Below are 25,177 nucleotides of genomic sequence, written 5' to 3'. Positions count from 1 at the left end.
TCTTTTAAGCAGGTAGTTTATGTCCTTGGCTACAGGGTAGAGGTTAATCTTCAGGCATCTTTCAAAGACATGAATTGACTTACAAAGAATGAGTTTCTGTTAGCATGTGACAGTGAGGATCTCTAAGGTCAGACTGACTTCCAAATAGCTATATTAAGAAAGAAAAGTAACAGCTAACGAGTTAGCTTGGGTGCTTCAGAACTACTGGTCTGCAAAAACCCAACTAACCAACCCAGATTTAGTTATGGGAATAAAAGTAAAAGGGTATGAGCAGGGTAGGCCTTAAAAATATTATTAGCCTTTTTTTGAACAGCCTCTTTAGGGTACACAGTATACATCTCTACCAAGAGTCTCTAAGTTTCTAATATGCTATTTTTTCAGGAGCAGGTCTCTTATGTACGTACCATTTGTATCATCTGACATCAAGTGAGAGATATACACAGCGTCACCCCATGTGATGTTCTTGCTGAAAATATCACTCCATGTTGGTATAACGCTATTAAATTAATGTTGATTTTCTTAGGTGGGGTTCAGGTATTACGGTTGTATAAAAATGTCCTTGTTTTTAGAGACACATGCCAAAGTATTTAAGGGTTAAATTTTATGACTGCAGCCTACTTTTTTGGATGTTTGTCAAAAGGGAGGTATGGGGGTGGGAGGGAGAAGGAGCAAAAGTGGCAGGGAGTATGGCAACATTTTAACGTTGATAAATCTAGGTAAAAGCTATTCAGTGTTCATTATTGTCCTTTAAGTGTTTCACAGCTTTGAAATTTTTGAAAACAAATAATTCTTTAAAAAGAAATAGAAGAATCAGGTAATAAGACTATCATTCTTGCATAAAACTCTTAAATTCAGCCTAACAGATTCAACAGAACGAAGTTTTCACATAGCTCTTTGCAAAATTGATTCACTGTACTTCTTTTTAAATGGCAGGGCCAACTTCTGACCCCAAAATACATTTTTTTCATTTTCCATTTGTTCTTATAAGTTTGAAATTTGAGCCTGAAATTCCTTTAACAGGAAATAAAATTTTATTCCTAAAAACCCTAGCACACTAAAGAATTGATATTAAGATGTAACTAAATGATCAGTGCTTTAAATTTTATAAAATCTCTTCCCCATATCTTTATCTACATAAATCTTCACAAAAATCCTGTTAAGGAAACTTTTATCATCATCCCTATTTTCAAATCTAAAAAACCTAAGCTGATGGGCAGTAAGTGATTTGCCCAAAGTTACAACAGCTAGTAAGTGACAGAACTAGAATTTAACTCAAGTTTTCAGATTCTAAATCCTACCCTATGCTTTCTATGTACTATGCTATTTTAACAGTAATATATATAATTTTTTCAATAGCTTACAATAAAATATATACATATACACACATATATTATTTTTCATAACCCTGTGAAGGAATTAAGACAGATTTCATCCTTGTTATTTCATAAATGTGGCACACAGGTTAAGTGACATTCACATGGTCACACAGTAGGACTTTTGAGTCCTGTTTGGAATGGGGAAAGCTATTGGGTATCTAAGGAAGTGCTACTAATTCACACTGCCTCAAAACAGATACATAAAGTCAGGTAAGCAATTGTCCATGTATAAACCCCTTTTAGATAGTTAGATACAAACAGATATTTCCACAGGGGAAAAAAATACACAAAAGCTTGCTGATTTTACAACGTTGGTCTTCAGTGTGATTACAGCAGAAAAGGATGGCACAAATAATCAAAACTGATCATTAAAACAATTTGATATGGGAGTATATGGTGAAAATATTAAAAAACATACCCATTTTGAGGTCCTCCATCATTTATCACATTTAAGTGAGATAACTGCTTTTTCAAATGGAGTTTATAACTTGCATTAATTCTTAAAAATAACATCTGAAAAAGAAATAAAACTAAGTTTCTTAAAGTTCTACTGAAATAGAAGATGTAAATATCTGAGTTATCAATATTATTTAGAGAAAGTATTTTTAAAAACCAAAACCTTTGCTTTGACATATACTTTTAAAATCCTCCTCTGAAAGTATTCTATTGCTGATTCACTACATTTTTTCTCCTTAGTTGGACAAAACCTTTTTACCCTCCTTAGCAGTACTCCTTTTTGGAAAAAGTCCCGTAAGTGGGATCAACTGTGACAGGTAAAAATAATAAAAAGTAGTGGGGAATTTTGTAACATAGTAAGTAGGAAGTTGATAGGGGAAAAAATGTCATAATGATAGAGGCAAAGATACCTTCATACTTCTAATCTAGTGAAATCACTTCAAAGTATTTTATTGTTCTTGCATGCAATGACCCAATATTTCTTTGGGAAATACCTAACCTAAAATTATATACAATGAATTTATGAAATGATTTTGTGAAGTAACATTTTCTGTGGGAAAAATATATATAATAATCTATGGAAGTTTTGTGGAATTACTAGTATTCAAGTGGCAATAGTGACATAAAATAACATTTGCCCAGCGTTGACAAGAGTACCCTTTAAATTACGCCACAGATAAAACACATGAAGTACCTGTATGCCCAGCTCCCTGACCTGGGTAAGTCCTGCTCTAGAATTAGAACTCAGATGGCAAATCCAGAAGGTCAGAATGTCAGAGGTGGAGGATCTTACATGTGGAATGGAAAGGATGGCTTGGCTAAGAAGAAATTAGAAGGAAAAAGGAGACGACCCTAGTGGGTACGTCATATTTTACGGCTCCCCTTCAGTCCTCAGTGAGTCCCAAAGGAGTTACATGATATTCATGAGTTTGGTATGATTTATGAAAACCTAGGGAAGTATGAAGAAAATGTTAATAGCTAGTATAGGATGGAAGTTTGAGGTGGCATAGGAAAGGAGACCAGCAGGAGCAACAGTAGGCAAGAGACACTAAGAAAGCCACCCTCTGCTCCCAAATACCATTTCCACGCACTCAACCAAGTAAGAGAGACAAACTGAAATAAACAAACTTGTCTGAATAGCAAAAATCTCAGTGAAAGTTAAATTCATTAGTCATAGAGCAACTAGACTTTAATATTATACCATTTATTCTACAATCTAGGCACACTTAGTACAGAGGAAATAAGCTGAGATTTAAAACAAACAAACAAAAAAAACTGGTAAAAAAGGGAATACTGAAAACTTCAAAGTTCCAGGAGAGGGCAACAGGGGTGTAGGGGGTAGAGCTGTTACTGAAGAGTGAAGAGAACTCTGTGATACTTTTGTAAGGGAATACAGTAGTGATAGAAGGGTGGATACTTCATAGCTGAGAGGTGCCAAAGACTCCCCCATCCTGCATTTTGCTCTTTTTCCTAGTTTGTCTTTACTACAGATCACTTATGCTGACATAACAATAAAGCAGATTGAGTTAATTATATGTGGTAATCTTATTAACTCTATCACTAATTCTTTCCATATCCAATTTGAATTACAATCACCATAACATATTTTGCTACTCATTGATAAAGGCCAACTCTAATTTTCCAAGGAACAGCATAATAAATGATGTAAGTAGAATCTGGGACTACTGATCATGGACAAATAGAAAACCTACTTTTTAGAATTGTTTATAATATAGTAAAGCTATAGCTCTGGTCTGTCACTGCAAGGAGCACTTAGAAATTAGAAATTTTTATCCATGTTCTACCAGTCAATATAACAATGTAAAAAAATGATAATCATATTGGAACATGAACAGCTTAACTGTGCCAAAAGCATGTAAAAACACCCCAATTCTGCACAGATATTGTATGTTATATATACATGAATAGTTTTAGGAATTACTTACTACTCACCTGTGTTTGTTCTTCTGGAAGGAGATCAAATATAGCTTCGTGCATTTTTGTCATTTGCTTACAAATATTCCTGAAACAGGCAGAAGGAACAGGAGCCTTCACCTCATACTGGTAGGAAAAAATAATGAGAATTATGTTCATGTCCTCTGAATTGCATAATGTCTCCACCATTCCCTGAGACGTATATTTACTGTCCCTCCACATATCCAATTCTGGCATAGTACTCAAGCTTACACTTTTCAACTGTGATCTGCACTACTCATACAAATCTTGAGAACTTTTCATTCAACATCTTAATGCACTTTGAAGGAGCTAAAATAGCTCAGTGACTAAGAACAAAGGCTGCTTCCAATCTTAGAACAGACTGCTGGGTTCAGATCCCAGCTCCTCCCATTCTAAGCTAGGTGATGTTGGGCAAGTTACTTAATTTATCTATCTCAAAGGGCTGCTGTGAGGATTAAAAAAGAGGACTCATAAGAACGCAAAACAGTGCTTGATACAAAGTAAGTACTCAAAAAAATATTAGCTACTAATCTGGCTCAATATACAATATAGCCACTCCAAATAAATAGATTACGTTTTAAACAATTTAAAAATTAGCTGGGGCATGCTGGCAGGCACCTGCAATCCCAGCTACTCAGGAGGCTGAGACAGGAGAATTGCTTGGACCTGGGAGGTGGAGATTGCAGTGAGCTGAGATCGCACCACTGCACTCCAGCCTGGGCGACAAGAGTGAAACTCTGCCTCAAAAGAAAAAAAAAAAAAAAAAAAAAAGAATGGGTCAATATGATCGTATCTGAAATCAACAGAAAAATCTAGCAGAATTAATGTTTTTTATTTTGTAGGTGAGTCAATATAGTAATATTTTACCCTAACACTAAAAGGAGGATTTTTTCAGCAATGTTCTGTGCTAAAAATTTAAACTTAGGTAAATTCATTTTACTATTCTTACATATGAAACAATATGGTAGATGCAAGGCTGGTTCAATATATGCAAATCAATAAATGTAATCCAGCATATAAACAGAACCAAAGACAAAAACCACATGATTATCTCAATAGATGCAGAAAAGGCCTTTGATAAAATTCAACAACCCTTCATGCTAAAAACTCTCAATAAATTAGGAATTGATGGGACGTATCTCAAAATAATAAGAGCTATCTATGACAAACCCACAGCCGATATCATACTGAATGGGCAAAAACTGGAAGCATTCCCTTTGAAAACTGGCACAAGACAGGGATGCCCTCTCTCACCACTCCTATTCAAAATAGTGTTGGAGTTCTGGCCAGGGCAATTAGGCAGGAGAAGGAAATAAAGGGTATTCAGTTAGGAAAAGGGGAAGTCAAACTGTCTCTGTTTGCAGATGACATGATTGTATATCTAGAAAACCCCATTGTCTCAGCCCCAAATCTCCTTAAGCTGATAAGCAACTTCAGCAAAGTCTGAGGATACAAAATCAATGTACAAAAATCACAAGCATTCTTATACACCAATAACAGACAAACAGAGAGCCAAATCATGAGTGAACTCCCCCATTCACAATTGCTTCAAAGAGAATAAAATACCTAGGAATCCAACTTACAAGGGACGTGAAGGACCTCTTCAAGGAGAACTACAAACCACTGCTCAATGAAATAAAAGAGGATACAAACAAATGGAAGAACATTCCATACTCATGGATAGGAAGAATCAATATCGTGAAAATGGCCATACTGCCCAAGGTAATTTATGGATTCAATGCCATCCCCATCAAGCTACCAATGACTTTCTTCACAGAATTGGAAAAAACTATAAATGGGATCTAATTAAACTAAAGAGCTTCTGCACAGCAAAAGAAACTACCATCAGAGTGAACAGGCAACCTACAAAATGGGAGAAAATTTTCACAACCTACTCATCTGACAAAGGGCTAATATCCAGAATCTACAATGAACTCCAACAAATTTACAAGAGAAAAACAAACAACCCCATCAAAAAGTGGGCGAAGGACATGAACAGACACTTCTCAAAAGAAGACATTTATGCAGCCAAAAAACATGAAAAAATGCTCACCATCACTGGCCATCAGAGAAATGCAAATCAAAACCACAATGAGATACCATCTCACACCAGTTAGAATGGCAATCATTAAAAAGTCAGGAAACAACAGGTGCTGGAGAGGATGTGGAGAAATAGGAACACTTTTACACTGTTGGTGGGACTGTAAACTAGTTCAACCCTTGTGGAAGTCAGTGTGGCGATTCCTCAGGGATCTAGAGCTAGAAATACCATTAGACCCAGCCGTTCCATTACTGGGTATATACCCAAAGGACTATAAATCATGCTGCTATAAAGACACACACACACGTATGTTTATTGCGGCACTATTCACAATAGCAAAGACTTGGAACCAACCCAAATGTCCAACAATGATAGACTGGATTAAGAAAATGTGGCACATATACACCATGGAATACTATGCAGCCATAAAAAATGATGAGTTCATGTCCTTTGTAGGGACATGGATGAAATTGGAAATCATCATTCTCAGTAAACTATCACAAGAACAAAAAACCAAACACCACATATTCTCACTCACAGGTGGGAATTGAACAATGAGAACACATGGACACAGGAAAGGGAACATCACACTCTGGGGACTGTTGTGGGGTGGGGGGACAGGGGAGGGATAGCTTTAGGAGATATACCTAATGCTAAATGACGAGTTAATGGGTGCAGCACGCCAGCATGGCACATGTATACATATGTAACTAACCTGCACACTGTGCACATGTACCCTAAAACTTAAAGTATAATAATAATAAAAAAAAAAGAAACAATATGGTAGTATGACTTTAAAAACCATCTTTTAGCTTATATTTTAGAATTCACACAGCTGAAGTTATATATCATTTTATTTATAAGACAAATTTGGGCTAAATACTATATCTCCCTTTGGGGAGATAACTGTCTAAAAGCTGGTTGGTGTTCCAAAAAGTGGACAAGGAACGCTATAGGAACTCAAGTGAAGGACATTTACACAATGATGTCTAATGGCTTCCCAAGCTGCCCACCTGAGGTGTTCAGTCTTCAAAGGGAAAATAAACAGGTGAAAATATTCCAAGTAGAGGACATGCCATATCATCTCAAATCTGTTTTTTGTTTTTTTTTTTTTATTTTTTGAGACAGAGTCTCACTCTGATGCCAGGCTGGAGTGCAGTGGTGCAATCTCAGCTCACTGCAACCTCTGCCTCCCAGGTCCAAGTGATTCTCCTGCCTCAGCCTCCCGCGTAGCCGGGACTACAGGTACTCGCCACCCCGCCCAGGTAATTTTTTGTTTTTAGTAGAGACGGGGTTTCACCATGTTGGCCAGGATGGTCGTGATCTCCTGACCTCGTGATCCACCAGCCTCAGCCTCCCAAAGTGCTGGGATTACAGGCGTGTGCCACCACGTCCAACCTCAAATCCGTTTTATACACTATCTGATTAACACTTCTAAAGTACCATTCTAATCATATGATTAATTCATTTAAAAACTTTTGGGTTCTACTTTTATTTAAAATTTTGAAAGCTGCAACAGAACATTGCTAGTACCTTAACAATACAAAAAACTGAGATAATCTATAAGATCAGACATCAGAGAACAGAGATCAGGGGAACTGACTCCAAAGACTGAAAAGGCCCTCTGAGGAGAGGTGATACACAGGAACTGTCTCACTTTTGGCAGAGCATAAAAAGAAGAGGTAACCACAAGAGAAGCAAGTAAGAAGAAAATAAAATTTTAAAAAATTCCTAAAGGCCAAACGTGGGCTAGGATATATTTAGGATAACTGAAAACCCTAGCCATAAGGAGAGTTTGCACTCATGCACAAGTTTTACTTCATGGCCTCCAGGAGGTACTCAGAAGAAACAGGAGGATCAAAGGGAGAAGATCATATAGATCCACTCCCAGTAGCACAGGTATTCAGGAGGTGATTAGTTGCCACAAGGAAATAGAAACAAATACCATCCATTTCCCCAAACTCTATTCTCATACAAAGTAAAAGGCCTAAGTCACTGAGAAGGGGCACCAAACTCTCACCACTGGGGTCACTGTGTGAAGCCAGGAACAAAACATGCCTGCTCCTGGGCCGGGCATGGTGGCTCATGCCTGTAATTCCAGCACTTTGGGAGACCAAGGAGGGTGGATCACCTGAGGTCAGGAGTTTGAGACCAGCCTGGCCAACATGGTGAAACCCTGTCTCTACTAAAAATACAAAATTAGCTGGGCATGGTGGTGCATGCCTGTAATCCTAGCTACTTGGAAGGCTGAGGCAGCAGAATTGCTTGAACCCGGGAGGCAGAAGTTGCAGTGAGCTGAGATCACACTATTGCACTCCAGCCTGGGAGACAGGAGCAAAACTCCGTCTCAAAATAAAACAAAGCGAAAACACATGCCTGCTGCTGAAGAAAAAGACAAAAACACCTGAAGCCCAGGATCTTGCACCAATCAAAGCAGAAGTTGAGAGCAGAAGTATGGGCTCCACATTCAAGGCCAGGTATATAGGCTCTACCTAAGATGGAGACCAGACAAGAAGAACAAATATTTCCCCTATTACCCTTAAGAGCCTAGCAATGAGAGTCTGGAGAAAGACTCCTGCTCTGTAGTGGAGATGTACAGAGATGACTAAAAGATGAGGGTGAAACAAACACTGAGAAAAACCCTCTAACAACACCTCAGGCCCTACATTAAACACAAGGTAGTAGCAGCCTACTACTGAAGGAGTTGGAAGCCTCTGGCATACTAAGGATAACAGCAGCAACAACAAAACAGAAACCTAGCTTGGTTATTGAATAACTTGATTCAAACCATAACAAAAATAGCCTGACAGAAGAGGCATGTCCATTTCCATGCATAAATACTATTTACCTCACAGTCTCTACTGTTCTTCTACATACAAGGATCAGCATTTAATAAAAAAAAAACCAAAATATACAAAAAAGAAAACAATATCCCACTGTCAAGAAATAAAGCAACCAAGAGAACCAGACTGAGAGAGAATCCAGATGTTGAAACGATTAGAGGGAGATATAAAAATAACTGATTAGGCCAGGCACAGTGGCTCAAGCCTGTAATCCCACCACTTTGGGAGGCTGAAGCAGGTGGATCACCTAAAGTCAGGAGTTCAGACCAGCCTGGCCAACATGGCAAAACCCCATCTCTACTAAAAATACGAAAATTAGCTGGGTGTGGTGGTGCATGCCTATAATCCCAGCTACTCCAGAGGCTGAGACCTGAGAACTGCTTAAACCCAGGAGGTGGAGGTCACAGTGAGCTGAGATCACGCAAGTGTGCTCCAGCCTGGGCGAAAGAGTGAGACTGTCTCAAAAATAACATAACATAACATAACATAACATAACATAACATAAATAAAATAACTGATTAACATGTTAAAGGATCTAATGAAACCGAAATCTCAAAAGAGAAATTGAAACTATAAAAAAGGAAACACACAACAGGTCTAAGAAGAGCAGAAGAAACTCAAGCATGATCAAAAACACACAAAACTTAGATACATCATAGTGAAACTGCTGAAAATCAAAGACAATATTTTGAAGGCAAATAGAGCAAAAAACAAAGAATTACAGCAGACTTCTTGTTGAAAACTATGCGAGCCAGAAGACAACTGAACTGAATTCTACATCTAGCAAAAATATCTTTGAAAAATGAAGAGAAAATACAGGCTTTTTTCAAACAAAAACTGAGATGATTCATTGCTAGCAGATACATACACAAGAAATACGAGTGGAATGTTTTCAGGCAGAAGAGTATGGTATCGGATGGATCCAAGCAAATGAAGAACTCCAAAAATTTACCGTCATTTTTTCATAAAAATGAGGATAAATATAAAAGGCATTGTTTTCCTCATTTTTATCACATTAAAAGATAACTGATAATCTAAAGCAAAAAGAGTGGCAAGGTATCACAGGTTTTATAAAATATGTAGAAGTAAAATGTATGACAATAATAGCACACAGCAGGAGAGAGAGAAAACAGGTATCCTGTCATAAAGTTCTTATACAATCAGGGAAGTAATGTCATCATATTATTTAAAGGTAAACTGAAAGATGTATGTTATAATCCCTAGAGCAGCCACTAGAAACAAACAGAAATATAACTAGTACACCAACTTTAAAGATTAAACAAAATGAAACTATAAAAAACATTTAATCTGAAAAAAGAGGGGAAAATCAGTCAAAGAACAGAAGGAACAAACAGAAGACAACTAGCAAGATGACAGATTTAAATCTAAGTATATAAAAAAATTTAAATGGTTTAATAGGTCAATAAACGACAGCAATTGTCAGACTAAGGGAAAAAAGCAAGATCCAGCTTCATTCTGGGTATAAGAAACTAACTTTAAATAAGGCATAGATATGTTAAAAACACAAGGATAGTAAGAGAAACACTATAAAAACACTATTCAAAAAAAATGGAATGGTTACATTTGTATTAGATAATATGCACTTCAAAAAAAGGAACATAACCAGCCATAAAAAGGATATCACAGGCCGGACGTGGTGGCTCACGCCTGTAATCCCAGCACTTTGGAAGGCCGAGGTGGGCGGATCACTTGAGGTCAGGAGTCGAGACCAGCCTGGCCAACATGGTGAAACCCCATCTCTACTAAAAATACAAAAATTAGCTGGGCGTGGTGGCAGGCACCTGTAATCCCAGTTACTCGGGAGGCTGAGGCAGGAGAATCACTTGAACCTGCAGAGGTTGCAGTGAGCCAAGATTGCACCACTGCACTCCAGCCCGGGCAACAGAGCAAGACTCGGTCTCAAAAAAAAAAAAAAAAAAAAAAAAAAAAAGGGATATCACACAATAAATATTAAGAAAACACAGTAATCCTAAATGTGCATGTATCCAGCAATAGAACTTCAAGATACATATAACAAAAACTTGCAAAGATCTGAACACACAAACAGACAAATTTACAATTATAGTAAAAAACTTCAGTGCTCATCTCTCCGTAATTGATATAAGAAGTAGACAGAAAATCAGTAAGGACAGAAAAGACCTAAATAACACTACCAACCAACACCACTTAGTTGATATACACAGGACACTCTACCCAACAACAGCAAAATACACACTGTTTTCATGTGCATGTGGAACATTAGCCAAGATATTCTTCGGCCACATTCTGGGCCACAAAAGAAATCTTAGACATAAAATAACTGGAGTCACATAGTCTGTTTGCTGATCAAAACAGAATTAGACTTCAGTTCAAAACAAAGATTGCTGGAAAATCCTAAAATATTTAGAAATTAAGTAACAGACTTCCAAATAACCCAAGGCCAAAGAAGAATCACAAGAGCAATTAGAAAATATTTTGAAACAAATAAAAATAAAAGCACAAAGTATCAAAATTTGCAGGACACAGCAAAAGCAGTACATAAAGGAAAACACAGATTATCAAATGCTTATATTCAAAAAAGGAAAAGAAAGGTCTCAAATCAAAAATCTGGGCTTCTACCTTGAGAAATTAGAAAACAGCAAATTAAATCCAAAGCAAGTTAAAAGAAAATAGAAAATAAATAACACAGACTGGAGTAGGAAAATAAAAAGCAGAAAAACAGCAGGAAATATTTACTTTTACTAAAAGTAAAAGATCAAAACATGTGATAAACTTCTAGCCAGAAAGAGGGAGGTGAGGAAGACTTTATAAATTAACATCATTACCAATATCATGAAAGAAACAGCAGATAATACAGATCCTCACTGACATTAAAAGAATAAAAGAATATCATATACAAGTTAATGCTTCCAAGTCAGTAACAGATGAAATAGATAAATCCATTCAAAGAAACAAACTTCCAAAGTGTACTCAAGTAGATTACCCACATAGTCCTATATGTTTTTTTTTTTTTAATGAACTTATTAAAAACATGCCTGTAAAGCAAGAACAAAGACCAAATGGCTTTACTGGTAAATTCTAACCTAAAACTTGGGGAAAAAATAATACCAACTCCCCACAAATTCTTCTTCCAGGAAATATAGGAGGAAGAATACTGTCCAACTCATTTCATGAGTCCAGTATTACTCTGATACCAAAATCAAATAGGCACTTCAAAACAAAACAACCCTATAGACCAATATCCTTCATGATACCCCCCCACCACACAAAAAAATCCTTATGTAGGTTTATCCTATGAATGCAAGGTTGGCTCAACCTTAAAAAAATCAATGAAGGTAATTCACCTTGGCAATACTAAAGGCAATCCTAAAATATTTAGAAATTAAGAAATAAATTTCTTCAGACTAAGAAATGCAGACCATATGATCATCTCAACAGATGCACAAAAAGTATTTGACAAAATTCAACATCTGTTCATCATACAAACCTCTCAGCAAACTTGAACAGAAAGAATCTTCCTTAACCTGATAAAGGCCTCTTAAAAAAACCTATAGCTAACATCATACTTAATGGTTAAAGACTGAACATTTTGTCCCAAGACTGGAGAAACCAAGCATACCTGTTTTCACCAATTTTATTCAACGTTGTGCTGAAAGTCCTAGCCAGTGCCATAAAGCAAGGAAAAGAAATAAAAGGTATACAAATTGAAAAAGATGCAAGATTCTATTTGCAGACAACATGACTGTGTATGCAGAAAAATCCCAAAGAATCTACAAAATTGGCATTGTAACTAATATGTGAGTTTAGTTAAGGATGCAGGACATAAAGTTAATATAGAAAAATCCAAGGTGTTTCAATATATTAGCATTGAATAACTGGAAACGTAAATCTTAAAAAAATACCATGTACAGCAGCATCAAAAATCAAGAAATACTTATAAAATGTGTGCATTACCTGTTTACTGAAAAATATAAAATTTTGATCAAAGAAATTAAAGATGTAAGGAGTAAAGAGACAGGTCCAGTGGTGTGTGGTAAACATTTAATGGTCTCGCTGGGGGAAAAGCACTGGTTTGTAGTATTTGTTAATTTCCATGGTGTAAATATTCACTCACTGGCAAAGTTACCAGTGTGCTGTTACTGAATGTAGTACTGGGAAGAGATACACAACATAGGTTCTGGCTAGTAGGTGCAATCTGGCTCTGGTACAAAACTGGATATACCCTGTTTGTGGATCAGGAAACTCAATAATGTCAATTCCACCCCAAGTGATCTATATATTCAATGCAATTTCAATCAAAATCTGAGCAGCCTTTTTGGTAGTATTTGATAAGCTGATATAAAATTTTATAGGGAAAAGCTAAGGACCTAGAATAGCCAAAACAATTTTGAAAAAGAACAAAATTAGTGAGCTCACATTATCTTATTTCAAGATTTACAATAATGCTGGAGTAGCTAAGACAGTGTGGTACTGGAACAGAATATAATCTCAAAACCAAACAAAAACAGTTGATTTTTAACAAAGGTGCCAATGGAGAAATGATAGTCTTTAACAAAAGGTGCTGGAACTATGAAAAATGAACACTGACTTATACTTTGCATTATATATAAATATCAACTAGAAATGAATCATAGCCTTAAATATAAAACCTAAAACAATAACATTCTAGAAAAAAAATTGGAGAATATCTTTGTAACTTGGGTTATACAAAGATTTCTTGGCCAGATGCAGTGGCTCACGCCTGTAATCCCAGCACTTTGGGAGGCCGAAGTGGGCAGATCACCTGAGGTCGGGAGTTCGAGACCAGCCTGACCAACATGGAAAAACCTCGTCTCTATTAAAAATATAAAATTAGCTGGGCATAGTGGTGCATGCCTGTAATCCCAGTTACTCAGGAGGCTGAGGCAGGAGAATCGCATGAACCCGGGAGGCAGAGGTTGCGGTGAGCTGAGATCGCGCCATTGCACGTCCAGCCTGGGCAACAAGAGCAAAACTCCATCTCAAAAAAAAAAAAAAAAAGAAAAGAAAAGATTTCTCAGGATAGGACACAAGCAGCATGAACAGAAAATAAATAAATAAACTGAATTTCATCAAAATCAAAAATTGCTCTAAGACACTGTTAATGAAATGAAAAGACAAGCCACAAACTGGGAGAAAATACTTAGAAACCACATACTGATACAGAATTTGTATCTAAGATATATAAGGAACTCTTATAAGACGAACAACCTAATATTTTTAAATGAGCAAGAAATCTGAACAGACACTTTACCAAAGAAAGGATATGAATGGCAAACAAGCACACGAAAAGATGCTTAACGTATCTGTAATTATGTAACTTAAAACCACAATGAGATATCACTCCATACACACCTACAAGAGGACTAACATTAAAAAATAAAGTGATGGTGAAGAGCACCCGGAACTCTTCTACATGGCAAGAAAAAAGGCAAAATGATGCGTTTTAGAAAGTTTTAGAAAAATTTTGCAGTTTCTTATAAAGTTCCCATAAAATTTTATATTTCCATAATCCACAATTGCCAATCTTATTCTAAGGTATTTATATTAAGAAATGTAAACACATACCTACACAAAGACTCTACATGTATGCTTATAACAGCTTTCTTCATAACAGCCAAAAACTGGAGAAAACTCAAATGTCTATCAATTGGTGAATGAATAAACAAATAGCAGTGAATCCATACAATGAATACTACTCTATGATAAAACGGAACAAACCACTGACACATGCTGTAACATCCATGAACTCCAAAAACATTATGTTAAATGAAGTGTGGCACAGTAGACTACATTCCGTATAATTCCACTTACAGGATATTCTGGAAAAGGCAAAACTACATGGACAAACATCAGATCAGTAGCTTTCAGAGGCTGAGTATGGGGAGTGAACTGACTACACAAGTGCCCAGGAGAATGTTTACCAATGATGTTCTATAACTTGCAGTTCTACTATCTGTATTTGTTAATTAAACCATACACTTAGAAAAGGTGAATTTTACTGACTGTAAATTATACCTCAATAAACCTGATATAAATTGCTTAGTTTTCTACTGGTAGTCACAGCTCTCTACTATCTTTCCACCATATCTCCCACTCGTGTGCCCACTCTGATGCATTAGCCAAATGGAACTATTACCTTTATTATTAGTAACAACAACAGCAAAAGCATTAGCAGTCAATATTTACTAGAACTTGCTATAGTCAGATACATGATAAAAGGAAAGCAATCCACACATATTATCTCATTAATACAACCTTATGAAGTAGGCTCCACTATTATCCTCATTTAGAGGCAGAAACTGAGGCTTAAGGAGATTAATAATTTGCCCAAGGTCCTTCAATAGCTAGTATGTGACAGACATGGGATTTGAATTTAGGTTTACCTGACTCCAAAACCCTGACAATGAATTGCCTTAAGATTTCTACCAACATGTTTGCTTATGCTGCTATCTCAGAGATCTCTTCTCCTCAACTTCATTTGCTCTCATCTTATCCTTAAAAGCAAAATTTATATGCATGCCTCATTCATAAAGCTTTCCCAGATCTCCTTCACCAGCTGACACCATCTCTTCCAAAGCCTTAAAAGCTCCAGCACTAAATTAGCTCCTTATTTATAACACTTTACATATATCCTACATCCTGTCATAGTTATTGATGTACCTCCCCGACAAATATTTTGCTATTGGAGGACAAGATCAAAGGCTTATTCACCCTTGTGTATCCCTGATACTGAACATAACAGTTTATATTAATACGTAACTTACAGAATGAATGAATAAATGAATGAATGTGGTTGGAACATTAGTCTAGCTGTTAGTATAATTAGATATTGTTTCATCCTACCCAGGCAATGGTACCCTTACTTATTAGCTGCCCTTTTTTTTTTTGAGACGGAGTCTCACTCTGTCACCTAGGCTGGAGTGCAGTGGCACGATCTTGGCTCACTGCAACCTCCACCTCGCAGGTTCAAGCAATTCTCTGCCATAGCCTCCGGGTAGCTGGGATTACAAACACCCACTACCATGCCCGGCTAATTTTTGTATTTTTAGTAGAGACGGGGTTTAACCATCTTGGCCAGGCTGGTCTTGAACTCCTGACCTCATGATCCACCCACCTCGGCCTCCCAAAGTGCTGGGATTACAGGCGTAAGTGACCACGCCCGGCCGCTTTTTTTTTTTTTTTTTTTTGAGACAGAGTTTCACTCTTGCTGCCTAGGCTGGAGTGCAATGGTGCCATCTCGGCTCACTGCAACCTCTGCTTCCTGGGTTCAAGCAACTCTCCTGCCTCAGCCTCCTGAGTAGCTGGGATTACAGGTGCCCACCACCATGCCTGGCTAATTTTTTTGCATTTTTGGTAGAGACAGGGTTTCACCATATTGGCCAAGCTGGTCTCGAACTCCTGACCTCAGGTGATCCACCTGCCTCAGCCTCCAAAAAGTGCTGGGATTACAGGATTGAGCCACCGTGCCTGGCCACTTATTAGCTTCTTAGAATCAACCCATATGTTATTGTGTCATCCTTTCCTAAAATTATATTTTCAGATAAGAACATGAAAGGTTAAAAACTGAAAGGCAAACCCAAACCAAACACTGTCTGCTATTTTGATATTAATTAAAAACAGGGTCAAACTCCTGAGCAACACATGAAAGCAAACAGAACAGGGAGTGGCAAAGAGAGACTTGTTAACACAGGAAGAATGTAATATGCCAGAGTAATAGGAAAAGTCATCAATGGAGAAGATACTAGAGAGAACATTATGTTATAAAAGCCTGACCATAGTCTTCAACAGGTCAATGATATATATTTTTTTAAATGAGGAGGGGGTTGTTCCAGTTTATAAGACTTAAGAGACGTAATAACCAAATGCAATCTGTGAACCGTGTAGAAGCCTTTGTCCAAACAAATTATTATGAAAAGACATTTTTGGGACAATTAATAAGTTTCAAATAGGAGAATAAATATTAGATGATTTTGAGGAATTATCAGTTTTGTTAGGTGTGATAATAGTGTGGTTATGTAAAAATGTTCCTAGTTTTTAAAAATGCATACTTAGGTATTTAGGGATAAAATACCATAATGCCTCAAATTTATTATAAAATATTTTAGCAGAAAAGGCAAATTGTTAATAACAAACATAGGTGATGCATACATGAGAAGTTCATTAAACAATTCTCTTTTTTCTTTACAGAAAAAAAAAGTAAGTTGTCACAGGAAAAAGTCTATAGTCACTGTGACAATTCTTATTCAAAAACTCTGTGGATGACCAAAGTGACAGACTAACGTCAGAGTTTTAAGAGTACTAGCACATCTTTGGTTTTTCTTCATTGTATTCCACAGCCTATTAATAGTTCCACTATTTTTGTTTGTTTGTTTGTTTTAGAGACAGGGTCTTGCTCTGTCACCTAGACTGGAGTGCAGTGGGGTGATCACAGCTCACTGCAGGCTGGAACTCCTGGACTCAAGCATAGTTCCACTATTCCCAGCCTAGTTCCACTATTTAACATATATTCTATTCTCCACTGTTAGCTGCTTACAGTCTTCTACCTTGTTAGATGTTAAGTTTCTTGAGAGCAGATACAATATGTTACCGACTTTTGGTACACAGAAGAATGCTGTGTATCAAAAAGGAAACTGGTAGAACAGAATTGCTTTTGAATGTAGCTTGTACTTGGCACCCGTGAAGAAAATAAAGCATCTCTAAACAGTAATCTTTCTCCCTTCACAACTAGAAACTAATTTAAATAGGCATAACATAGCATAGGTATGTTTGTACATAAATACAAATTCCTTAAGCTTCTTAAAAGTGAAGCATAAAACACCTGTATTACCAACTACACCAGAGGGGTAGTGTAGTCTGGGGATTCCTGGAAGTCAGAGACCCTTTCCAGGAATCTGGGAAGTAAAAGCTGCTTTCATAATAATATTATTAATAAGATGTTATTTATCTATTTTACTCTCATTCTCTCATGACTGAACAGTGGGGATTTTTAGATGACTTGTGATATCATTATTCTGAAGGCTAATAGAATATGTGTTTGAGTAGTCTTGTGTGAGTGAACGGACACCACTTTATCTTGCCCTTTTGATTCTTATGTACCTGCTGTTCCTGCCATTTTGGAATCTGAAGGATGCAAGTAGGATAAAAAGCAAATCAAAGTTCTTTGCTATTAAGGTTACTCCAAATATGATCTTGGACAGACAGTATACACTGAGTAAACTTTCAGACTTTCAAGTTGCGAAATTTTGGCTTTCCCCCTAAGACGTGAATTGAAAAACTTAGGGAAAGGAAAGAGTGAAAGACAGATCAAGAGTGATTGGGGCTGACTAAAATGACATTTTTCTGAAGATACTCTCCCAGTATAATTGCGAATTCTTTGGGGAACACTGCTTCATTTAATGACATATTGGGAATGAAAAACAAACAAGAAATGAATGTTGAAACAAATTAACATAAAAATACTTCTGCATAGGGTTTCTACCATCCTTAGAATCATCTCTCCTACTCCTGCCAGCCCCTTAGAATAGCAACTGTTTTGGAAATCTGAAAATTTTGTTGAGTTGTTTTCTAAACCCTGAATAATTTGTTAGATAACTGCAGGTTAGACCACTATGGGTGGTCTTGGCCACAGCACATGGTCACATTTTCCTGAAAAAAAATTTTAAATTCTACTAATTGGTAAATATCCTATGAAAGTTTAGATTATCTTTTCACAGCTTAATTTGTAAAGTACTCCTTATAAAATAGAACATCATAATGCCTTTGAACAAAGTCTAATAATTTCTATAAATCATTACCTTAGATAACAGCTTGTCAAATAAGCTATCCATTATCGCTACAAGCTTAGCTGATATTTCAGCTATGTGATCATGGTAGTCCTGCAATGAGAAATGATAATTGTATTTTTAAGTCCCTGCGACACATTTAAAAAATACTTAACAATTAAGGATCTAAACTTATGAAACTCCAATAGAAAATATATGAAAAAGTACCTTAGTGATATGATCAAAATGCCTAAGCATGCTATATTGCTTAGGTGGTAGTCGAGCTTCAAAATGAGCCCGGATCACAGGAATGTAGTGCACAATTAACTGCAAACATCGTGAAGAAAGAGCTGAAGATCCAGGGAGTAGATATATAATGGAGAAATTTAAAAAAAAAAAAAAAGGTATTAGTTGATTTTAATTACAAATCAAATCAAATAAAAAACATCACTTATAAAGATCCAGTTTATTTCATAAATGAAGAGCACTATGGCAGAAGGCAACATATTTCATTTTGTCTAATAATTTGATACTGAATAATGTAATGAACATGCTGCTTTCACAAAGGACTCAAGTTGTGAGTATTATCAGTATCACAATAACAAGACAACTGATTCTCTTCTGACATTCAGATACCTTTCACCCCGAAATACTTTCTACACATTATATCTTAATATTTTCTAGAGTGGTGTAACTTCCAAGTAACTTATACTTGGAGGGGAAATGCATCGTAATCTTTTCCCCATGGTTAGTTTCTTCAGTGATAAGTATACATAAAAGAGTAAGTAGCATTTATTTTTAGAGTAATGCCACTTTGGTTACAGCCAAGAAAACATGAGGTATAAAAAAACATGATGAGTACAGTGACATCACTGTTAACACTTCAGCAAGTGAATTAAATGCAAGAATCCATACCCAAATTTTTTGTAGTTATCGTTTTTAGTCCAACAACTTGCAGTGCACCAGCTCCGAGAACTAACTGACAACTTCTTGAATTGAAGTACTAACAAAAGAAGGAGAAAAAAAACCCAAAATTTATTAAAAACTATTCTTTACATCCTGGCAACGTGCTGTTATAAAAATACATTCCCCTTTCCTCTCATCCAATGGCCAAATGAATTATCTAGTAGAAGCAATTAGTATCTACTTAATGAAAAAGAAATGAGAAGGGGAGATTCTAAATGATAATATTTACTGATAAGAAAAAAGTTGAAAAATTCTAAAAATCAGTTCGCAGAAATTAATCTTTAATTTGCATGTACAAAACAAATTCGGTTTCAGTCATTCTTGTTGGGAAGTCCTATTTTCAAAAGTTATAAAAATCTTTCTCGGCTAAAACATGACAACTCAAGTCAGAACATAATTAATAGATTAGAGGTTTGAAAAAAATAATAAAGCCTTTCCTCTGTACTGGTAGTTTAAAATATCTCAATATGAAATGGCTGAATAAAATCATCACGTTTTCATTTTATATCAATGGCTCTGAAAGAATGATGCAAGAAAAATCTCTAACCTTAGTGAGATGAATTTTGTAAAGTTCAGTGAATTCCTTCCATGCACATTTGAAGCCAGTCCAGGTTTTTTGACCTAAGTGGCCTCAGTCATGTTCAGCACCTAACGAACAAATCATCTCCTGTCTCCAATGTCATTAACAACTCTATGGGTGAATGAGGATCACTAACTGTGGAGTAAGAAGGAAGCAGGCAGCCTGTTTCCAATAACATGTTGTGATTCAACCACAATCAAATGTTATAAAACTAATGTCTTAAAGTTAATTTGACCTTGAAATGTCTTTGAGTTAAGATTAGTCACACCCTAATGTATTAATTCCTCGAACAATTTTTCCATAATGGAGTGAAGTCATACACACCTTCAATAAATCTGACAGACGAGTAAGCATGTCAGTAGTAACAGATGGGATGTTATCCACACACTGGCAATATTCAAGGATAATTCTTATTAACAGCAATACGGTTCTACAAGAAAAGAAAAATGGCCGAATAGGAAATCAAAACAAGAAAAATCAAAAGGATTTGGCATATAAAAATCAAATTACTTAATGGCACAAAGGATCTCTGAGAATATAATGATCTTGGTAACTATGTTAAAGTATGTGTTTTACCTACTAGTACAGCGGTTCTTGACTAACAGAAGACAAGAGAGGTGTCTAGAATGCAAAATTTAAAGAGGCCCTTACTCTGTGCAATTGCAGGATCAGCTTGCACAACACTGAGAATGAGTGGCTCCTTAAATTCTGTACAACAGGCATAATACTCTCTGTATGGCATTCTTATTAAGTAAGGGAGTCACTTCAGTAAGACAGGTATTGCATTCATTAGCCAATTCAGAAACACTGACAAAAAGCCTATCCAGTGTTTCTGATTACCAACATAGTAGGTCCTCCATCATAACTAATGAATTGATGAAGAAAACCTAGTCCAGATTTTCTTAGTGAGATGGCAAAAAAAAAAAAAAAAAAATCTATAATGGCTTCTAAGGAAAACATGTCTCCTAAGAATTTTATTGGTAGGTCACAAAAGGTTCTCTGGCCGGGCGCGGTGGCTCACACCTGTAATCCCAGCACTTTGGGAGGCCAAGGCAGGCGGATCACTGGAGGTCAGGAGTTCGAGACCAGCCTGACAATGGAGAAACCCTGTCTCTATTAAAAATTCAAAATCAGCTGGGCGCGGTGCTGCACATCTGTAATCCCAGCTACTGGGGAGGCTGAGGCAGGAGAATCGTTTGAACCTGGGAGCTGGAGGTTGTGGTGAGCTGAGATCATGCCATGGCACTCCAGCCTGGGCAACAAGAGCGAAGCTCCATCTCAAAAAAAAAAAAAAAAAAGTTTTCCAAAGATGATAAAGTTAAAGTTATCACCTCCATAGTAGGACAAATCACACGTTGAAAAGACACACTACTGGGAGGTTAAAGAAGATTGAAATTAAGTAGAAAGCCATTCATCATAGGATATCTAAGTTCAATGAGATGCTCAGAAATAAGATCTACGTAAAATAAGGATTTATAAGAGCCTGAAGGATATCAGGAACTAATGATTCAAGAAAGATGGTGTCTAGCCTTTATAACAGCTTGTCAGACCATATATGCATACTGGTCTCTATGCTTATTTCTCCTAGAGTCTGCCCAAATGAGCATGAGTCCATTGCTTATCTTTTGTAATTGTCTCTCAGAAGTTGTAATAGTTCTCCTTTAGCCAGGGAATTTAGTTTTTTGGCAACAGACTCTTTGCCTAAAGAGCCAAAAGCAAGATGGCCAGAGGGGACCATATCTATCAAGCAAGTGAAGAGTGACCAGATAACCAGTAGTTAACGAGGGAAATCATAACTAGATTGAAGGGATGGGATTACAGGGAGACTGAAGAAAGCTTTCCCCTACCAGAAACAGGGAAGGACTCCAGAAGAGAAAACAATGGAGGCTTTAGTTTAGAATGTGTGGACTTCAGGTATTTGAATACAGATACAGAAAAAGGATTAATTCTATACATACTTTTTGAGTGCTTATTATGGTGCCAAGAAAAATAAAAACGGTAAGACCTGATCTCTACCTTTGAGGAATTCAGAGTCAAATTAGAAGACATATACATAAATAAATAATTCTATTATACTATGGTAAGTGCCATGATTGAGGGACATAGAATTACATTCTTCCCGGAGGGGGTGGCCATTTCAAAAAACACTTGACAAGAAGAAAAGTGAAAAAGAATGCTGGGCTAGATACTGGCAGTTAGACCTAGATTCTAATTCTGACTCCATTTAGGTCACTTGAACCACTTAATCTTCTAAGCTTCAATTCTCATAGTGGAGAAAGGAAATAATAATCCCCAATATCTTTATTTTACAATGTAGTTGTAAAGATCAAATGAGATCACATATATATGAAAACACTTAAGCCGTGAAATACTGTTAAAGAATATGAAGATATATTTTAATTACCAATTTAATAAAAGACATAGTACTAGACAAAAAAAGATGGAATTTGTATGCTTCTCAGTTAACTTGAATTTGAGATACTTTTATTGGTAAAAGATATAGTGAATCAAATGATGCCAATGAGAATAACTACCAACAACTATCAACTTATTAGGTGCTAGACCTGTGCTAAATGCTTTACACGAATTACTTAATTTTCACAATAATTCTGTGTATAGTTCTATTTTCCACATTGTGTGGGCTCCAGAGTTCACAATTTAAACTACTATGCTATAATACACTCTAAGAAAGCAACGGAAGAAAAGATAGAAAGAGCCTGGGATAGTAATAATATCATGGATCCACTACAATTACTCTTGGGTTGTCTAGATTTCTTGTTATATGAGAAAAATCAAGCTTTTTGTGTTAAGCCAGTGTAGTCCTTAACAATGTATGCTACAGAGGAGAGAAGATAAAGAAATCCATAAAGTTTCCTTTAAGTTCTTTGCAGGATTTAAAATAGTTAATCCAAATTTAACATTGTTAAAATTGTTAATCCAAAATTTCCAATTCACTTCAAGGGAGAACTAGAAGACTTGTGTTTTAAATAGTTGACTCAACTACTAAAGAAAAATGTGTCACTCACCCAACAACTGCATACTGTTGTCCCTCGACAATAAGAACTTCAGCTGGTTTCCTTTCTTCTGTGGCTACAGAGTAAAGCAAATAAACAAGAGAGACAAGAGTACCAGATGAAACAAAATAGAGAAAAAGCTGAAGAAGATAATTCCTGTTTAAGGCCTAAAACTCTCATTTCTGAAAATAAACATCTACTTCCTGGGAAACTATATGGCACACAGTAAATAAAGTACACTGGAAGTTGGAGAGATTTGGATTTGAGTACCAGTACTACCAATTACTGGATACATGACTTTGGGGCAATTATTTAACCTCTTTGAGTATCACTATCTGTATCTATTAAATGTGGACAACAATATCTTTCAGGGTTGCTGTTAATGGTAGAAATAATTATCACAAATTGCCTATCCCTCAGGGCTGGCACAAGGTAAATGATCAGCAAATAGTTTTTAAAAAAGTTATTAGTTTTGGAAAGGCAGAACTAGCATTTAAATTGGTTGTCTTCACTATTATCATTATAGAATACAAGTTAATTTCTAAATTTGATGGAAAGATTATATATTTAATACTTCAACCCAGAAGTTACTTTATTTTCAGCATGTGATATTTCTTTAAACAAAATTCAGCATATTGAGGTGAAAAGAACAGTGGACTGGATTTTATCCTGGATACGCCAAATTGATTAGATTACCATGGGCAACTCATTATGCTTCCCTAAGCTTCAAATCCCTTTGGGATTTGTAAATATATTTGCCTATTTGAGAGCTATATATATTCCAATCACAATTTACAATGTATGTCAGACGTATATTTTTTGAGGTTAAGGACTGTGTCTTCATTACTTCTCTATATTACAGAGAAGTGGCATAGCATCGTAGAAAAGACAAATGGCCCTAAAGTCAGTCTGCCTGGATTAGAATCCCAGCTCTACCACTTCCTAGCTATGTAACCTTAGACAAGGGCTTAACCTCTTTGTGCCTTAGTTTCTAAAGCTGTAAAATAGTAATACTAATAATGTCTAGCTCATGGACCTGTAAATGAGATAACACATGTAAAATACTTAGAACAAAACAGTGTAAGTAAACACTCAATTAATATTAGCTGCTATCCATTAACCTTCATTTCCCCAATGCCTAGCTGAGTGGATAGTAATCCAATTAATATATCATGGATAAATGGGTAATAATCCAGGATCCTTAACTTGAAAAGAACTAGTAAAATGTTAATGGACTTCTAATAGCATACACCTATGCTATTCAGAGAGGGAAAAAAAGACTGAGACGAAGCAAGGTATGTAAGAGAAACCTCCTACCATCAATATCCTCCAAAGAAGTGAAAATAAATAGTTCACGTTTCAAACAAAATACATGATTAATTCAATTATTCCACATTTATGATTTTAATTCAGAAATCATTCTGTTTGCTTAACAGTGGAATCAAAAGACCATGAGCTGTTCAGGGACAGAAAACATATCCTAGTCATCTAGCACAGCACCTCACATAGAGGGAAGTCAATTAAATATAGCTTGAAAGACTAGATGAGTAATAAGTCTTATAATTTTAAACTAGTGATTTAGAGTGGTCAGAGTGTTTTATTTTTCCATCAGCTCTTGCTACTTGAATGCTTTAGTTGTGCCAATATCATACAATCAATTAGAAAACTCTACCACCCAATGCTATTACCTATTAAAAACTGTCATATGACAAAAATTTACTTAATTCCTTCAATTCTTCTCTCTGCCCTATATCAACTCATCTATTTTATACTTGTCCTTAACCCTCTTCCCGTTGTCACAGGGGCAGAAGTAGTAGCCTTTCTCTTCAACTCTGGATTCGATTCCATGCACCTTGCCCCGTAAATCACCCTCTCTCTCTAACTTCTTTAGCTACTATTTCATCACTCACTTTTCCTGCACAGCCAAATCTGTTGAAAAAGTAGGCTATACTTCTCTACCCTTCCTCCCTTTTCCAGTTACTAAGCACTGAACTGCAATTTGACTATCACTCCACTGAATTACTGAGATTGCAAATGATCTATGTATCAAATTAATGGTTAGTGTTTGTGTTTTACTCAAGTCTTTCTCTGGTAGTCTAGTTGCATTTTGTGCGAATGTGAAGTATACAATTTAAAAATATTTCTGTGTAGAAATTTAAAACT

At 36.2% G+C, this 25,177-nt stretch overlaps 1 protein-coding gene across 2 annotated transcripts in view; it reads right to left on the bottom strand.

Annotated features, from left to right (window-relative positions):
* Positions 1-25,177, bottom strand: part of VPS54 (VPS54 subunit of GARP complex) — a 120,125-nt gene that overhangs the window by 4,702 nt on the left and 90,246 nt on the right. For both annotated transcript variants that reach the window (XM_054475130.2, XM_054475132.2), the window contains exons 16-22: positions 23,027-23,090; positions 20,325-20,430; positions 19,370-19,457; positions 18,683-18,804; positions 18,488-18,568; positions 3,786-3,893; positions 1,795-1,889 (exon numbers count right to left, since the gene is read on the bottom strand). In XM_054475130.2, coding sequence (XP_054331105.1) covers positions 1,795-1,889; positions 3,786-3,893; positions 18,488-18,568; positions 18,683-18,804; positions 19,370-19,457; positions 20,325-20,430; positions 23,027-23,090 — 664 coding nt within the window. The remainder of the gene's footprint in view (positions 1-1,794; positions 1,890-3,785; positions 3,894-18,487; positions 18,569-18,682; positions 18,805-19,369; positions 19,458-20,324; positions 20,431-23,026; positions 23,091-25,177) is intronic.

Source organism: Pongo pygmaeus, chromosome 12, assembly GCF_028885625.2.
Source record: "Pongo pygmaeus isolate AG05252 chromosome 12, NHGRI_mPonPyg2-v2.0_pri, whole genome shotgun sequence".
Classification (NCBI taxonomy): Eukaryota; Metazoa; Chordata; class Mammalia; order Primates; family Hominidae; genus Pongo; species Pongo pygmaeus.
The sequence above is the reverse complement of the archived record's forward strand: the minus strand, read 5'-3'. Positions and strand labels throughout refer to the sequence as shown.